Below are 17668 nucleotides of genomic sequence, written 5' to 3' on the forward strand. Positions count from 1 at the left end.
TCCACTCTGCCTGTCAACAAAATAATAATAATAATAAAAAATATGTCTGCATCCTACTCTGAAGCGGAGCTCTTGCTCCTAACTCCAGCTACCTGTTCTTGCAGGCCCTGGGAGGCAGCAGTGATGGCTCAAGTAATTGCGTTCCTGTCTCTCATATGTAAGACCTGGATTTAGTTCTTGGTTCCCATCTTTAGCCCAGACCAGCTGGGGGAGATGCCAGCATTCTGGAACTTTCTCTGTCTCTCTGCTGCTCAAATAAATATATAAGTAATTTAAGAAACTTTATTACTGTATTCTTATGAAAAGCAGAATTTTTATGAAAAATTTAGTGGATATTTAGTAGGTATTTAGATGAAAGACAAAATACTGCTTTTCCAACACAGAAAAAAATGAAATAAATACAAATGTGTCTTTCTTCCAGCCTGTGGACAAACAAGAATGACTCACATCCTACCCTTATGAGCCTGTGCCTTGTCAAGTGTCTGATTCACTTATTACACATAACTATTCCCCAGGCATACCTGGTATTTCTTCTTTCTGCTTATTATATATGATATTGGTACCTCTGCCAATTGCATCCCTATCCTCATAACATATATTACTGACTCAACATAAACAGTACACTTCAAATAACAATAGCAGAGAATCAGCTCCAAACTTGAAAACACAATTTTCCTAAAAATAAATTATATGACAGTCATGACCTGCACCAAAAATGAGGGTTGAACTCAGGAGCAGGTCACTCCAGATTTAAAATAAGGCAAAGCATGGTCAATATTTTCTGTTATAGACCACTATAGCCCATTATAGATATAAGTACATGAAATCAAGATGAATAAACCTTCTAATATTGCTTATTTGTAAGATAAATGGGAACATTCATTGTATCAATGCTTCCTTAAATTATCATAATGTCCAGGCCTTTCGTTTATATCACTGTTAAAAGAGAATTAAATCAAAACATTTGTTTTCCTCCTGAATATCTGTTGGGGCTTTTTTGATGTCTCTCTTAACTCTCAGAGAGTGAATCATGCAATTTAACTTGGGAGTGACTAAGCTGTAGCATATGGAGGTCAGACTCCATTTTAAGGATTTTTTTAAATTTCAGTACCTTTTAAAGTTTTCCATAGCAGTAACAAACACAAGGAAACATTCTGAAGATCCACACTGATGGAATGGGTGCTTAAAAATGTTTACTGTTCTTTGTCTCCCACTTTAACTTTTGAGTGGGGATTCAGCAACTAGTGGTGCCTTAGAGCACTCCACAAGGCTTTTTTTCCAAAAACGAAAAGAATTCCCTTGCTTATGGGTTGGAAGAATTAATACTATCAAAGTGGCCATTCTACATAAAGAGATATACAGATTCAATATAATTTCCAACAAAATACCAATAACATCCTTCACTTAATTAGAAAAACAATTCATATGAAACACAAAAGACTCCAAACAGCCAAAGAAATCTTGAGCAATAAAACAAAGCCAGAAACATCACAATGCCAGATTTTAATACATACCACAGGGCTATTTTAACCAAAACAACATAGTACTGGCATAAAAATAGAAACATAGACCAATGTCACAGAATAGAAACCCTAGAAATAAGTCTACATATTTATAAATAAAAACATCCATTGAAAATAAATCTCTACATCTACAAATAAAAACACTCACTGGAGAATTTTGATACTAGACCCCTACCTTATACCCTATACAAAAATCAACTCAAAATATATTAAAGATCTGAATATAAGACCTGAAACTACAAAATCACTATAGAAAAATGGGAAAAGGGAAAAGATTCTAAGACATGGGCATAGGCAATGATTTTGGGGTAAGAGCCGAAAAGCACAGGCAATAAAAACAAAAATAGACAAATGAAATTACATAAGGCTAAGAAGCCTCTGTACAGCAAAGGAAACAATCAATAATGTTAAGAGACAACTGATGGGATGGAAGGAAATATTTGCAAACTATACAACCGATAAAGGATTAACATCCAGAATATATCAAGAACTCAAGAAATTCAACATAAAAAGCAATCCAGTTAAGAGAAGGATAAGGGTTATAAGTAGACATACTTTCAAAAGAAGAAATGTCAGCAAACACATGGGAGAATGCTCAATATCATTAGCCAATAAGGAAATGCAAATGAAAATCACCAAGAGGTATTATCTCACTCCAGTTAGAACCGCTATAATAAAAAGACAGTAAATAACAGGTGCACATGGAGAAAAAGGAACCCTGATAGATTCTTTATGGATGCAAATCAGAACATCAATTATGGAAAAACAGCATGGAAATTCCTCAAAAAACTAAAAATAGATCTACCATATGACCCAGGTATCTTGCTTCTGGGACTATATCCGAACAAAATGCTGTCACCATGTGACACAGATATCTTCATCTTTAGATTTATCGTAGCCCTGGTCACAATATCTGGAAGCAACCTAGATGCTTATGAATAGATAATTGTATAAAGCAACTTTGTAGAAGTTAATATATGTTGTATAAAAATGGATGGATGCCATATTATTTGTTGTTTAGTTATGTATAAGAGTCGTCTTCACTGAATTATACAAGTTGAATAACAATATACCCCTCTTTCCTTGCTTTTTAATCTTTGCCAAGAAACTCATATTATATGATAGTATATCTACTCCTGCTTTCAAAAAAAGTAGTATGTAAGGGGATATATTTCATATCTATACATAAAACAAAAATGGCATGTTAAAAACTGTGAAATCTGTATATATTCATTGAACTCTTCTTTATGTTTTTCTGTATTTTTCAAGATATTCTAAAATAAAAATAAGACAAAAATAATCTAGGTTTCTTTGTTGATTATCAGTGACTGTATATAACATCAAGGAATGGGGACTGGTGCCATGGCGCAGTAGGTTAATCCTCCGCCTGCAATGCCGGCATCCCATATGGGTGCCAGTTATAGTCCTGGCTGCTCCACTTCTGATCCAGCTCTCTTCTATGGCCTGGGAAAGCAGTAGAGGATGGCCCAAGTCCTTGGACCCCTGCACCCACGTCAGGGACCCGGAAGTAGCTCCTGGCTCCTGGTTCCTGGTCCCTGGCTTCGGATCGGCGAGGCTTCAGCCATTGCAGCCACTTGGGGATTGAACCAATGGAAGTCAGACCTTTCTTTCTGTCTCTCGCTGTCTGTAACTCTACCTCTCAAATAAAATAAATTCTAAAAAAAAATCAAGCAGCAATTTCAAAGACAAATAACACACAAAAGATTGTTAAAGTAGTGTAATAAAATATAAAAATATTGTTCAACAAATTACCATACAAATCAGTTCTGTAAATATAATTTATTGGAGAAAAGTGAAAAGTTTCATCATTAAAACTGATTCCTCACATCAAAGTCATCTCCAATAACCAGAAATTTCAGGATTAATGGAAAAGATGTAGCACATGGGAAAATCTGCTAGTTGTAATTTTATGATATTCAGGAGAATAACTTCAATTAATGGCCACAAGAGGTATGAAGCAAACTGCCACAGTACATTTGGTAGAAGAGAAACAACAATCAGAGAAGAGCACTTTTCTTCTCTACAAGTCTTCTTAGAGCCTCTTTGACATCCTTGTTCCTCAGAGAGTAAATCAAGGGGTTCAGCATGGGCGTGACAAGGGAGTAGCACAAGGACGCAAATTTACTCAGCTCGGGGAACCTGTCCGGCGTGAGATACATGAAGAAGACGGCGCCGTACAGCACCCCTACGACGCCCAGGTGGGAGCTGCAGGTGGAGAAGGCTTTCCTGCGCCCCTCCGCCGAGGGAATCCTGAGCACCGTGGACACGATGTACACGTAGGAGACGAGAATGACTATGATGGTAGGCAAGATGATGATGCCGGATAAGGAAAACGACACCATTTTCTGAATAAAGAGGCCAGAGCAAGACAGCCGCTGAAGCGGGCGAGTGTCACAGTAGAAGTGGTCAACAGCCCGCGAGGCACAGAAGGGTACGCTGAATGTCGCGCTGGTCAGGAGAACCGAGGCCACACAGCCACAGAGGTAGGAAGCGGCCACGAGCTGAGCGCAGAGCCGCGGGGACATCTGGGCGGAGTAGAGCAGGGGGTTGCAGATGGCTGCGAAGCGGTCGTAGGCCATGGCCGCCAGGAGGAAGCCTTCCGTGACGATGAAGAGGGCGAAGAGGAAGAGCTGCGCCACGCAGCCCGCGAAGGAGATGGACTTGCTCTCCGACCAGAAGTTGGTCATGGCCTTGGGGGCGATGACCGAGGAATAGAAGAGGTCGACGAAGGAGAGGTTGCCCAGGAAGAAGTACATGGGTGTGTTGAGCCGGGGGTCGGTCGTGATGATGGCCAGCATGCCCAGGTTCCCCAGGAGGATGGCGGTGTAGACGAGCAGGAAGAGCAGGAAGAGGAGGACGTGGAGCTCCGGGCGGACCCTGAAGCCCACAAGGATGAAGTCGCTGGTTTCTGAGTGATTGTTTGCTCCCCTTTCACCCATGGCGGAGACCTGCTGAGAGGCACAGGGAAAATAAACACACTTTGATTCTAGTGATGTGATTGTTGTCTTGAATGTAGAAATAAAATAAGTACAAGCTATTTAGGTAATGCATGTGGAATAATTTTCTTATCATGAAGTAGCAAAAATAAAGCTTAGATATTACCAAGCCCCTGAAGTTGCATTTCTATCAAGTGGTGAAGCAAATCCTTTGGTTTTTGTGTTGAAGTCATGCTTTTTGAGGTATTTAGCAAGAAAGTAGCATAATTTTATTGCTTAATTTTACACATTTTCTGAATTTTCTTCTTAATATATTTATAGTAAAAGGATTATCTGTACTTAAGGGAGTAGTATTACATATATTCTAAAATAGCAGCATTATGCATCAGCAGTATTATATATATTCTAAAATAGCAGTATTATGCATCAGCAGTATTATATATATTCTAAAATAGCAGTATTATGCATTTGCTAGCAGGATGTTTGTGGCCATGGTAGTATGATGGCTAAGTCAGGGCTTTAATCATCAAGTAACATTTCATTAAGAAACATTTCAAAAGTATGCTTACCTTGTTTTACTTTGATGTATTTACTTTTCACTGCTGCTGAAGCAATCTTTGAAGCAGAGTAAACAAAGAAATTAAATTAATATCATATAACCATCATTAAGTTCAGAAAGATAAAAGTAGCTTGAGCTATTTCCAGGTATTCACTATCCAGATTAAGGCCATTCCCTAAATAAATGCATCCTGTTGCCTCCTTATTACACTTAATTTACATTAATAGTTCATTAATTAAAAGATGCCTTAATAATTTACCCTGTTTCTAAAGTAGAGAGAGAACCTGGGAGATCTTCCAAATGAGTTCCTTTGTACCAGAGCTGAATCAGTTAAAGGGATCTTACTCATTAGTGAGTACAAGCAAACTTAAGGCATACTCTACAGCAAAGTTCTTTTCCTGGATTCTGGCACGCTTTATATATCTTAAGCTGCATCTCACAGTAGGAACATGGGTGTCTCAGTACCATAGCAGCGTGGGTCATCCAGGCTCTGTGACGACTTGCCACGGTATCCACAGTGGTTGTTTATGAAGCTTTGGCTAGTTTACTCTTGTGAATTTATTTTTTTCAGGATATTCCAACATTGGTTTTTTTTTTTTTTTCATCTTCTTGGTGGATTCCACTGAGAGAGAAGTAATCATAAAGTCAATTATGGAGACATCAGTGCGGGCTCTAGGGCTGTTGCCCAGGAGGACTGCGGAAATGCGGCTATAAACAGAGAATCTAATAACAGTCAAAATGCAAGAAATCTTTTCTTCTCGAACTGTGTATCCCCTAGGGAGCCTCTTTGGACTGAACTGAATGTGAAAAGTTTTCAGGTGATTATCACAGCAGATATGTCATCAAGCACAGAGAAATAGGTTATAAAGTTTGCATCCTATGAGAAAAGCTTTAAGTAGCTGAACATTTAACATTTTATGGCGAGCTATATTTTCTATGAATTTAAAAAACCAAACATTTCTCCAAATTATTGTTTGCTTATATTTCTTTTTTTTAAAAAGATTTTATTTATTTATTTGAGAGGTAGATTTACAGACAGTGAGAGGGAGAGACAGAGAGAAAGGTCTTCCTTCCATTGGTTCACTCCCCAGATGGCTACAACTGCTGGAGCTGCGCTGATCTGAAGCCAGGAGCCAGGAGCTTCTTCCCAGTCTCCCACGCAGGTGCAGGGGCCCAAGGGCTTGGGCAACCTTCTACTGCTTTCCCAGAACATAGCAGAGAGCTGGATTGGAAGAGGGGCAGCAGGGACTAGAATGGGGGCCCATATGGGATGCTGGTGCCGTAGGCAGAGGATTAACCTACTGCTCCAAGGCACCGGCCCCTGCTCCTATTTCTTGATGTCAGACATTTCCTCTTATTGCTAATGCCCTCTAAATCACCACCTCAAAGTCAGATAATGATTCATTTTTTTTTTTTTGACAGACAGAGTGGACAGTGAAAGAGAGACAGAGAGAAAGATCTTCCTTTGCCATTGGTTCACCCTCCAATGGCTGCTGCGGCAGGCACGCTGTGGCAGGCACACCGTGCTGATCCGAAGGCAGGAGCCAGGTGCTTCTCCTGGTCTCCCATGCGGGTGCAGGGCCCAAGGACTTGGGCCATCCTCCACTGCACTCCTGGGCCATAGCAGAGAGCTGGCCTGGAAGAGGGGCAACCGGGACAGAATCCGGCACCCCGACCGGGACTAGAACCCGGTGTGCCGGCACCGCTAGGCGGAGGATTAGCTTGTTGAGCCACAGCGCCGGCCGATAATGATTCATTAATTCTATTTGTTTCTATATTTGAATACTAAAAGAGAATGCAATAGAAGATATAATAGCACTCAACATAATTATAATTATAAAAAATTCTCCAGTAAACATATTGACAAGAGAGTGGAACCTATATTTAAAACTTCCTAATAGCACTGCAACTGAAAGACTAGATTAAAATTAATGCTATAGTACTTCTTAATGTGTCTGAAACTTTAAGGTTGTTATTCTTCCCTAAATAGCTCCATAAGTTAATTGCAATCCTTTTTTAAAATATCCCTTTTAGTGGCCGGCGCCGCGGCTCAATAGGCTAATCCTCCATCTTGCGCCGCCGGCACACCGGTTTCTAGTCCCGGTCGGGGCACCGGATTCTGTCCCGGTTGCCCCTCTTCCAGGCCAGCTCTCTGCTGTGGCCAGGGAGTGCATTGGAGGATGGCCCAAGTCTTTGGGCCCTGCACCTGCATGGGAGACCAGGAGAAGCACCTGGCTCCTGGCTTCGGATCAGCGCGATGTGCCGGTCGCAGCACGCTGGCCGTGGCAGCCATTGGAGGGTGAACCAACGGCAAAAAGGAAGACCTTTCTCTCTGTCTCTCTCTCTCACTATCCACTCTGCCTGTCAAAATAAATAAATAAATAAATAAATAAATAAAAAAAATCCCTTTTAGTTAAAAACTATTTCTAGAATTTATCAGGAATTTTTAAATATTTATTTGAAAGGCAGAGAGAGAGAGAGAGAGAGAGAGAGAGATGTCTTCCATCCACTGGTTCACTTACCAAATGGCCAAGATGGCTTGGACTGGCTGGCTTCAGCTACTCTCCAAGGTGCATTAGCAGGGAGATAAATTGGAAGTGGAACACTCTCCAAATGGCCACAATAGTCAGAGTTGGCCAATTGGAAGCCAGAAGCCAGGAGCTTCTTCCAGATCTCACATGTGGGTGCAGGGGTCCAAGGTCTTGGGCCGTCTTCCACTGCTTTCCCAGGCCATAGCAGAGAGCTGGATTGGAAGTGAAGCAGCCGGGACTCATACCAGCACCCATATTGGATGTCAATAACTGCAGGTGGAGGCTTTACCTGCTATACCACAGCACGGGTCCAAGTCTGTATCTTTTAATTGGGAACTTTAGTCCATTTCAACTCAAAATAGTGATAAAGAATGACTTACTCATGTTTAACATTTGTTCTGTTTGGTTTGAATATCCTCTCTTCTTTTCTTAAGGGTTTTATGCTCTCCACATTTTAATGACAGCTGTTCTCTTTCTTTGTTTCTGTATGTAGGAGTCTCATGGTATCTGTTCTAAGGCTGGTTTGGTGGTGATGACCTCCTTCGGTTTCCCTGCCTTAGAAAGTGTTTCTCCCTCACTCATGAGTTAGCCTCACTGGTTAACGTGTTCTTGCTAGCACTTCTTTGGAATAAATCATTCCAACCCCTCCTGGCCTGTAGTGTTTCTGCTGACAGAACTGCCATTATACTAATGAGAGTTCCCTTAAAGGTAACCTTGCCCTTCTTGTAAATTTTAGGATTCTGTCTTCGTGAGCGTCTTTGAGCATCTGACTATAAGTGTTGTGGTGAGGGTCTTTTCTGGTCGTGTGTATTTTGGGTCCTATGGGCCTTCTGTACTCGTACCCCCACATCTCTCTCCAGACTGGAGACACTAGCGTGACTTCATGGTGTTCTGTTGTTTTCTGTGCCTTTCTCCTCTCCCTTACAATCTCATGCTCTAGTACTTCATTTAGCCACGTGTCAGAGAGCTTGGAGTCCGCCTTCATTGTTCGGTTGATTGGTCTGGCGTGTCTGGAAAGGCCTTCATGTTCAGATATCCTTTCTTCTGCTGGATCTAATCCGTTCTTGGGGCCTTCAACTGCACTGTATTGTTCATTTCACTCACTGAGTTATGTACATTTTCTTTTTTGTTCTTTTTCAGGATCTCTCCCTGAATTTCTCATAGTTAGTTCCACAGTCTCTCTCTCTCTTTTTTTTAAGATTTATTTTATTTATTTGAAAGACAAAGTTACAAAGAGAGGTAGAGCCAGAGAGAGAGAGAGAGGTCTTCCATCTGCTGGTTCACTCCCCAGATGACTGCAATGGCCAGAGCTGAGCTGATCTGAAGCCAGGAACCTGGAGCCTCTTCCAGGTCTCCCACATGGGTGCAGGGGCCCAAGGACTTGAGCCATCTTCTACTGCTTCCCTCAGGCAATAGCAGAGAGCTGGATCAGAAGAGGAGCAGCTAGGACTCAAACTGGCACCAATATGGGATGCTGGCACTGCAGGCTGGGGCTTTAACCCACTGTGCCACAGTGCCAGCCCCTCCACAGTCTCTTTTTAATTATCTACCTGTAGTTGTGGGCCTGTTAGGATCCCTAAAATCCTTGTCAGCTTGTTTTCAATCTCTCTTTCACAGTAGTATGATCCTAAAGTGTAGCTACATCCCTTTTGGGGCATGATATTGCTCTGGTTTTCCCTACTTCTTATGTTCTTACATTGATATTTGCACATTTTGTGGCTCAGTTCTTTCTGTCACTTTTATAGATGAATCTCATGAAATGAAGGGTTTTTCTGAGCCTGTATCTTTGGGTGTTGGCTTCATAGTCTATTGTGGCTATAGTCACAAATAGGTGAGACTATAGGGTAATCCTGTCTAACTTCTTTCTCTGCAAGTGGAGGCCAACAGAAACAGGGGCCTAGGGCACTCCTGGAGCCCAGGGGTTTCGCTCAGTCTGCAGCCCTCACCCCGTTGCTGTCTGTGTGGGGGTCCAAAGTGGTGGCAGCGGTACTGGTGCTGATTCAGGCAGGGCATACAGAATCTGTGCTACTGCACATTGTCCTTTCAAAAGCCCAAAGACACTGGTGCTGGGATGGACGACTCAGACAGACACCCCTTCTTCTGGGCTTTGCCTGGGTGTGAAGACCTGAAACTATGAGACCAACACCACTATCAGGACAGACAGGGCATAAAGGAACTCTCAGCTACTATGCTTGTGAGGGTGCAAAGTTGCAGAAGAGGCATTTGTGCTGTCAGTAAGCCCAGCACTTTTATAGTCCGGAGCACAGTCCTGAATAGGTACACAGTTCTGAGCAAGGCTGGGCAGACCTGGCTAGGGTCACAGGAGACCTTACTGGGAGTCCAGGTGTGCACGGATTGCAATGGCAGTGAGTTGTGCCCTGTGTAGCAGGTGGAGTGGAGGGAGAGGGAGGGGTGAAGGGCCCAACTCTGATGAAGTAGATGAGCCTACCTGGAGTGTTCTAGGGGCCGGGTCCCCTGACCTTCCATGTTCCCTGCCCCTTGTGCGGAGCTCCTGTGCCCCATTGCTCTGCTAGGTCTTGTTGGATTTTTGAGGTTGCGTTTTTTTCCCCCTAGGGTGTCAGAATATCTGTGGAGAACCAGGAATGAGAATACACAGAGGATTCTGTCCTCTAGTGAAGTATGGATTCCTACAGTGACTCCTGTCTCAGGATAGAGTCATATGGCCACAGCTCAGCTCTCGGGGGTGTGGGGGTCATAATACCGTCTTTTACTCTGAATCGAAAGTGACGGACTGTCAGTCTCTTTACTGGGCTACCATGGATTCTGTGTTACCCATGGATTCCTTCTGTAGCTAGGTTTACCCCTAAGGCAAAATCACGCAGATGGGGTCTCTTGAGGCTCTCCCGGGACCCCTTTCCCCTAAAGTGAGGATTCTCCCTGGTCACAGAGGTGGGGTCTCTGTGCTGGTTGGCTCCCCCCCCCCCATCTCTATCTCTATGCTATCATCCCAGGTCTCCCTGTCCTACCAAGTCCCCACTATTTCCCCCCAGTGAGTTCAATGTTCTCCTTCAAGCACTTACTTGAAAAGCATTTCTTTGTTGCTTTGATTCATCTCTGCAAAAGAAGTGTATCTTTGAAGCTCCTTTTGCAGTGTTTTAACATGTCATTTACACAGAATCCGTTAAAATTATTCCCTTGATAGGGAATTGATGCAACAAAAATGAGAAAATATATAAAATATCAGAATATGATTGTGAAAAGCCTTGAACATTTTTTCTGGATGATTCTTTTTTCCTCTAGAATCTTTGTGTGTTCTAGAGCAGTGGTCAACGAACTATGTACTATGGGCCAAATTCAATTGCTTTCATTCACCTTTTCCTCACTATTGCTGCTTTTGTGCACAATGGCAGAGGTAGGAATACACAGTATTTCTTTCTCCTTGGGGGTGTTTTCACTTTTTGGCTCTAGAACTTGGCAGGAAAACCTCTGTATAGTTCTCACTCCTGAAGGAATTCCCAGGTTTCTGGAATCCTCTAAGACCACTTTTCCTTGTGCTTTGGTATCACAAGTGGCAGTAGGACCAGCCTCTCTGTTACTCCAACATCCTGCACATTTGAATCCCGTGCTTCCATTGGCTGTCAGCTCATTATCCGTTTTCATCACAGAAATAAAAAGAAGAATTAAGGGGCAGGTGTTTGGCATGGTGGTTAAGATATCACTTGGGATGCACACATCCTGTGCTGGAGTGCCTGGCTTGAGTTCCAGCACCATTTTTGATCCAACTTCCTGCTAATATGCACCCTGGAGGCAACAGTGAGGGCTCAGCTAGTGGGGTCACTGTGACCCCTGTGGCAGAATCAGATTGCATTCCACAGTCCTGGCTGCAGCCTGGCCCAGCCCTGCCTGTTGAGGGTATTTGGGAAGTGAGCCAGCAGATGGAAGGTCTCTGCCTTTCAAATAAAATGACAATAAATAAATACAAATTTTATTTTATTTTCTGAAGATTTATTTCTTTTAAAGATTTATTTATTTATTTGAAAGTCACAGTTACACAGAGAGGAGAGAGAGAGAGAGCGAGCGAGCCAGGTCTTCCATCTGCTGGTTCACTCTCCAGTTGGCCGCAATGGCTGGAGCTGCGCAGATCTGAAGCCAGGAGCCAGGAGCTTCTTCCAGGTCTCCCACACGTGTGCAGGGGTCCAAGGACTTGGGCCATCTTCTACTTTTCCCAGGCCATAGCAGAGAGCTGGATTGGAAGAGGAGCAGCTGGGACTTGAATCGGCGCCCATATCATATGAGATGCTGGCGCTTCAGGCCAGGGCGTTAACCCGCTGCGCCACAGTGCCAGCCCCTAGATTTATTTTGAAAAAGAGAGAGAGAGAGAGAGAGAGAGAGAGAGAGAGAGAGAGAGAGAGGTTTTCCATCCACTGGTTTGCTTGCCAAATGGATGCAACAGCCAATGCTGACCCAAGCAGAAGCCAGAAGCCAGGAGCCAGGAGTTTCATCTGGGTCTCCCACATGGGTGGCAGGGGCCCAAATGCTTGAGCCATCTTCCACCGCTTCTCCCAGGAGAATAGGAGGAAGCTGGATTGGAAGTGAAGCAGCTGGCCCATGAACCAGTGCCTAAATGGAATGTTGGCATTGTAGGCGGTAGCTTAACCCACAACACCAACCCCTAAATACAAATTTTAAAAGGGAAGAATCAAATACTTTTCACCCAGCCATGTTTGCTTTATTATAATTATTGCTGAGTAAGTAGAGCCCTGGGCCCTCTAGGGATCTCTTCTGACTTTTCCATAGGCCTGGGAAGCTTGCAAGTTAATAATTTCTTCTGTCACTTTTTCTCTTTGTGTTACAACACAAGATATCTCACTGGCGAGAGACCTTTAATCTCCAGTGAGTCCCTTGCGGAGGGATTGCCCACCACTTTGTTTTTGTGCCCCTGGAGATAATTTCTCTCAGGACCCAACCAAGGTCTATTAGTTTAACCAATGAAACAGTACAGCAAGCTAAAAAGTAGTAAGAGGGACAAGCCACAATTTGCGCTAGTATTTGCTCACATCAGCAAATTGGAGTCATGAGGAAATGCAATCTGTGTTGCAGGAAAATCTTCCCTTAGAACAAAGGTTCTAAGGGAACCTTTCTTTTCATGCTTTTATTTCTTCATGAATGTACTCACTGTCATGGATAGTACAATGGTAACTAAGGTAAGAACTAGTATTCATTCCTGAGCATGGCTCATATTTAATTTGCTTATTCTCCTCATACCCTTCTTTTAGATAGCTTTAGTTGCATTTTTTTCAATAACTTTGTTGAAACCAGTTTTTTTTCACATAAAATATGAATTTAAGGAAAACAAAAGACATTTCTGTTCCCTTTAAATTTTTTCAGTAATGTAGAATATTATGATGAGATCAAATTGATTTTCCTATGCTTCTATAAATTCAATATCTACAAAAAGAATGTCAAACTTAGCAATAAGAATTTGAGACCTTTGGTAATTATAATAATTAACACATAATTTATAACTAATTCAATATAGTTACATGATTTACATATTAGTGTAAATTTAGATAATTGCACATTTCTAAAAGACATTTCCATACAACACTAATTATCGATTTGTTGTTTGCTGATTTTCTTTTCCATTTTAGATAGATTATTGGGTAGTTATTTGGCGTGTCAGTCTCATGACTCAGAATAAAGATAAGTCTGTGTTTGTTGGTTTTCTCATTCATAAAACTAGAAGAAAAAGTTATTTCTTTCCCTAGGTCACCACAGCATTTGATTGTCATACCATGACCATAAATAAATATAATTGATGTTTATTTAAATACATACATCTTCTTTTTACTTCTACATTTGCAGCTGTCTTTAATTGTCTTTGTGTTTTCTGTACTCCAACTAAAGATGACCTTGCATTTTTAATGAGGTTTCTTTCTAGAAAGAAAAGATGGCTCTCCCAAAGATCTTACAGTTTTCCACTTGAATTCCTATGTTAAAAATCCAAAGCAAACAAAAGAGTGTAGGAAAGAAGGAAGGGAGGAGAAAAACAAAAGTTTGATTTCATCATGTTTAGGAAATATAAGCCAAAGATTCCACTTTTGAAAAAAAAGATTTATTTATTTATTTGACAGGCAGAGTGACAGAGATGACAGAAGGAAAGATCAATCTTCTATCTGCTGGTTCACTTTCCAAAAGGCAACAACCTCTAGAGTTGGTCCAGGCTGAAGCCTGGAGCCTGTAACGCTAACTGGATCTTCCACCTGGGTGGCAGGGACTAAAGCACTTGGACCATCCTCCGCTGCTTTCCCAGGGGCATCAGCAGGGAGTTGGACAGCTCCAATATGGGATACTGGAGTCGCAAGTGGTGGCTTAATCTGGTACATCACAACCTCAGGCCCCCACCCCCCCAACTGAAAAGGTTTCCATTGAACTGTTCATTAGGAAGATTTTTTTAAATAGTAATTATCTGTATATATCGATGCTTTTATAAAATATTGGGACTCCTATGACAAACCTTCTTCCATGCAGGTTCACCAGTTACTCACAGTAATGCAAGGGTTCTGATCATTTCATTTCTCTCATTTTCGTCACTCCTCCGTTTCTATCTATATCTCAGCCATGAAGAGGGAGCTAAAATGAATGATTCAGAGGTGACTGACTTCATTCTGCTGGGATTTAGAGCTCCCCCCGAACTGCAGCTTCTCTTATTCTTGATGTTCTTGATGGTCTATGTGGTCATTGTGTTGGGAAACGTGAGCATGATAATTGTCGTCAGGGGAGACACCAAGCTCCACACACCAATGTATTTCTTCCTTAGCAATTTGTCTTACTTAGATCTCTGCTACTCCACAGTCATTGCTCCCAAGACATTAGCCAACTTCTTGACCAAGGAAAAGAAGATCTCATACAATGGCTGTGCAGCCCAGTTTTTCTTCTTCGCCCTGTTTGTCACAACAGAAGGCTTCCTCCTGGCCGTAATGGCATTTGATCGATTCTCGGCCATTTGCTCCCCTCTGCTCTACCCAGTGCACATGTCCCAGAAAGTCTGCGTTCGATTGGTCACTGGATCCTATCTCTGCGGCTGCATCAACTCTGTTGTGCAAACAGGCTTCACCTTTAGCCTGCGTTTCTGTGGAGAAAACAGGCTGGACCATTTTTTCTGTGACGTCCCAGCCCTGATCAAGATCGCGTGCGTCGACCCCTTTGTGAATGAGATCGTGCTGTTTGTCCTCTCTGCGCTCATCATCATCAGCACCACGGCCATCATCCTGGTTTCCTACGCTTACATCCTCTGCACTGTGCTCAAGATCCCCTCCACCCGCGGCAGGAGCAAGACCTTCTCCACCTGTGGCTCCCATGTAGCCGTGGTGAGTTTATTCTATGGAACCGTCTTCTTCATGTACGCCCAGCCTGGGGCCATCTCTGCACCAGAGCAAAGCAAGATCGTAGCTGTGTTCTACACACTTATCATACCAATGCTAAACCCGCTCATATACAGTCTGAGAAACAAAGATGTGAAAGACGCTGTGAAAAGGATGGTATGTAGAGGAGCAGGTGTTTAGCTCAGCAGTTGATAAACTATACCCCCGTATCAAATGCCTGAGTTGGAGTTCTGGCTCTAACTCCTGAGTCCAGCTTCTTGCTATTACAGTACCCGGGAGAGAGCAGGATATGGCTCAAGTAGTTGGTTACCTGACACCCACATGGTGTCAGGTGTCAGGACTGAGTTACTGGTTCCTGGATTCAGCCTGGCCCACCCCTGGCCATTTCAAACATTTGGAGAGTGAATCAGCAAGTGAGAACTTGTCTCTCTCTCTCTCTCTCTCTCTCTCTCTCTCTCTTTCTCTCTCTCTCTTTCTGTCACTCTAGTAAATAGATCTATGAAAAAAAAAAATAGAGCCTGCACTATGGCGTTGTGGGAAAAGCCACCTATAGTGCTGGAATCTCCTATTGGCGCCAGTTCGAATCCTGGCTGTTCCACTTCAGATCCAGCTCCCTGCTAATAAGCTTAAGAAAGCAGTGGAAGATGGCACAAGTCCTTGAGCCGCTGCACCCACATGAAAGACCCAGAAGACGCTCCTGACTCTTGGCTTTGGATCGGCCCAGCTCTGGCCGTTGCAGCCATTTGGGGAGTGAACCGGCGGATGGAAGGCCTCCTTCTGTCTCTCCCTTTTTCTGTAACTCTGCCTTTCAAATCAATAAGTAAATCTTTAAAAAAGAGAAAGGAATAGTATGTGGGAGATGGTTCTCTCAATAATATTTATAAAATTGCTATATCTTAGACAAAGTTGATTTTCTAAGGATTCTAGTTACTCTTGTTTTTACAAAATTAGTATGTCAAAAATACTTATTTATAGGAACAAGTTTCTTTTTTAAGTTTTATAAATTAATATTTCTAATAAGATAGGTATAAAATCATTTAATTTTGTTAAAATATATTAAAGCATATGTATTTTTAATTTATGAGGTAACAATACTATTTTCATTTAAATTATGCTTTGGTTAGATATTAAGAATTATTGTTACATAATCATGAAATAATACTATATTTGTGTGTATTATTGCTTACATTTTTCACAAGGTAAAACCCATCATGTTGGTGGCAAAATTTACAGAGCACACTTGAGTGAAAGGCGATTGTTCCCTGAGTACCTGGATTTGCTTCCTGGGGAGCATTGTTCTATAGTTGACACATTTTAAAAGGGGTCTCTAATTCTTCACTTCAAAAATGTTTCCATAACGTTCTGCTACCTTTATTTCTCCACTCTCTTTTTAATGCAAAGTGTTACATAACATAATAAAAGCCTTTTTATGCAGTGGGGATGATACACCATAGATTGTTTTTTATCTGTTTTTCAGACAAGGAGTATGAAGTATCAGGAGATGAAGTAGCTGGTAGAGGCAGAACTTAATACCTGCAGGCTTTCCAATCTTTTAATCCAAACTGTGTTCCAATACACATTCCAACAGCCTAGAAACAGCCATTCCTTAGGAGCAGTGTAGCCACAGGGTCAGTTTTGGAATTTGACCAAGTTGACCCCTCTCTTGTCATTATTTGTGTAAAAGCTATTTTGTGCTCCTATTTTAACATTTTAATCAATCTTTGGTACTGAGCAGTGAACATTTGCATGTAATTTTGGGTATCAGTTTTTAATAACTGATTATACAGGGAGTCAGTGCTTTGACTCAGTGGGTTAACCTGCCGCTTGCGATGCTGGCATCCGGTATCACAGTGCTGGTTTGAGTCCCCGCTGCTCCATTCCTGATCCAGCTCCCTGCTAATGCACCCGGGGAAAGCAGCAGGACATGGCTGAAGTACCTGAGCCTCTTACTCATGTAGGAGATGAGATTGGAATTCTTGGTTCCTGGCTTTAGCTTGGCCCAGAACTGGCTGCTGTGGCCATTTGGGGGGCGAACCAGTGGAAGGAAGACCTCCCCTTCTCCCCCACCCCAAATCTGCCTTTCAAATAAAGAAATAAACCTTTTTTTTTAAAAAAAAAAACCTTAAAGTTAAAACTTAAAATCGATAACTTAAATACTGGTAGAGAACAACTGAATAAAGAATTAGGATATTTGAAAAAAAAAACAGCAAAAGAGATCAAGCTTAGCGATAGACATGAGGTCAACGTGCAGAATTTTGATAATAGTGTGAGGAAATCCACAATATGTCCAATGGAAATGATGTAAAGATGATTCCAAACAGAATATCCAACAGGGAAGTATACAGGGCACTGTTATCATACTGAGGCTGCAAATACCAAGGACACATAGAAGTCACTAGAGGAAATAAGCCAAGTTTAGACTAGCAGCTGAGTTCTCAAAGTCAACATGTGGATCAGAAAACAGGGATACGATTGAGATAAAAATTGCTGCACACCTGATGTTGTATATTCAGAGAACAAACTGCTTCGAATGTTGATGTGTGTGTGTGTGTATGTGTGTGTGTGTGTATTTGTGAGAGAGAGAGAGAGAGAATTTCCCATTTGCTGGTTTACTCTCCAAATGCCTGCAACATTGCAACATCCAGGGCTAAAGGAACTCAGCCCTGGTCTTCCACACAGGTGTCAGGAACCCAGGTTTTTGAGCTATCACTCGATGCCTCCATGATCCCTTGTTCTAACACTGTGGTAATTA

At 42.1% G+C, this 17668-nt stretch overlaps 2 protein-coding genes across 2 annotated transcripts; one reads left to right on the plus strand and one right to left on the minus strand.

Moving 5' to 3' along the window:
• Positions 1-3334: 3334 nt before the first annotated feature.
• LOC100354855 (olfactory receptor 9K2-like) lies at positions 3335-4483 on the minus strand. Its single transcript, XM_008256702.3, has one exon. It carries the CDS (start codon positions 4481-4483, stop codon positions 3542-3544), a length of 942 nt encoding a protein of 313 aa, XP_008254924.1. The 3' UTR covers positions 3335-3541.
• A 6842-nt stretch (positions 4484-11325) lies between these two features.
• On the plus strand, positions 11326-15096 carry LOC100355116 (olfactory receptor 9S13-like). Its single transcript, XM_051846601.2, has 2 exons — positions 11326-11443; positions 14063-15096. Exons 1-2 carry the CDS (start codon positions 11326-11328, stop codon positions 15094-15096), a joined length of 1152 nt encoding a protein of 383 aa, XP_051702561.2.
• The last annotated feature ends 2572 nt before the right edge of the window (positions 15097-17668 follow it).

Source organism: Oryctolagus cuniculus, chromosome 11 (genome assembly GCF_964237555.1).
Source record: "Oryctolagus cuniculus chromosome 11, mOryCun1.1, whole genome shotgun sequence".
NCBI lineage: Eukaryota > Metazoa > Chordata > Mammalia > Lagomorpha > Leporidae > Oryctolagus > Oryctolagus cuniculus.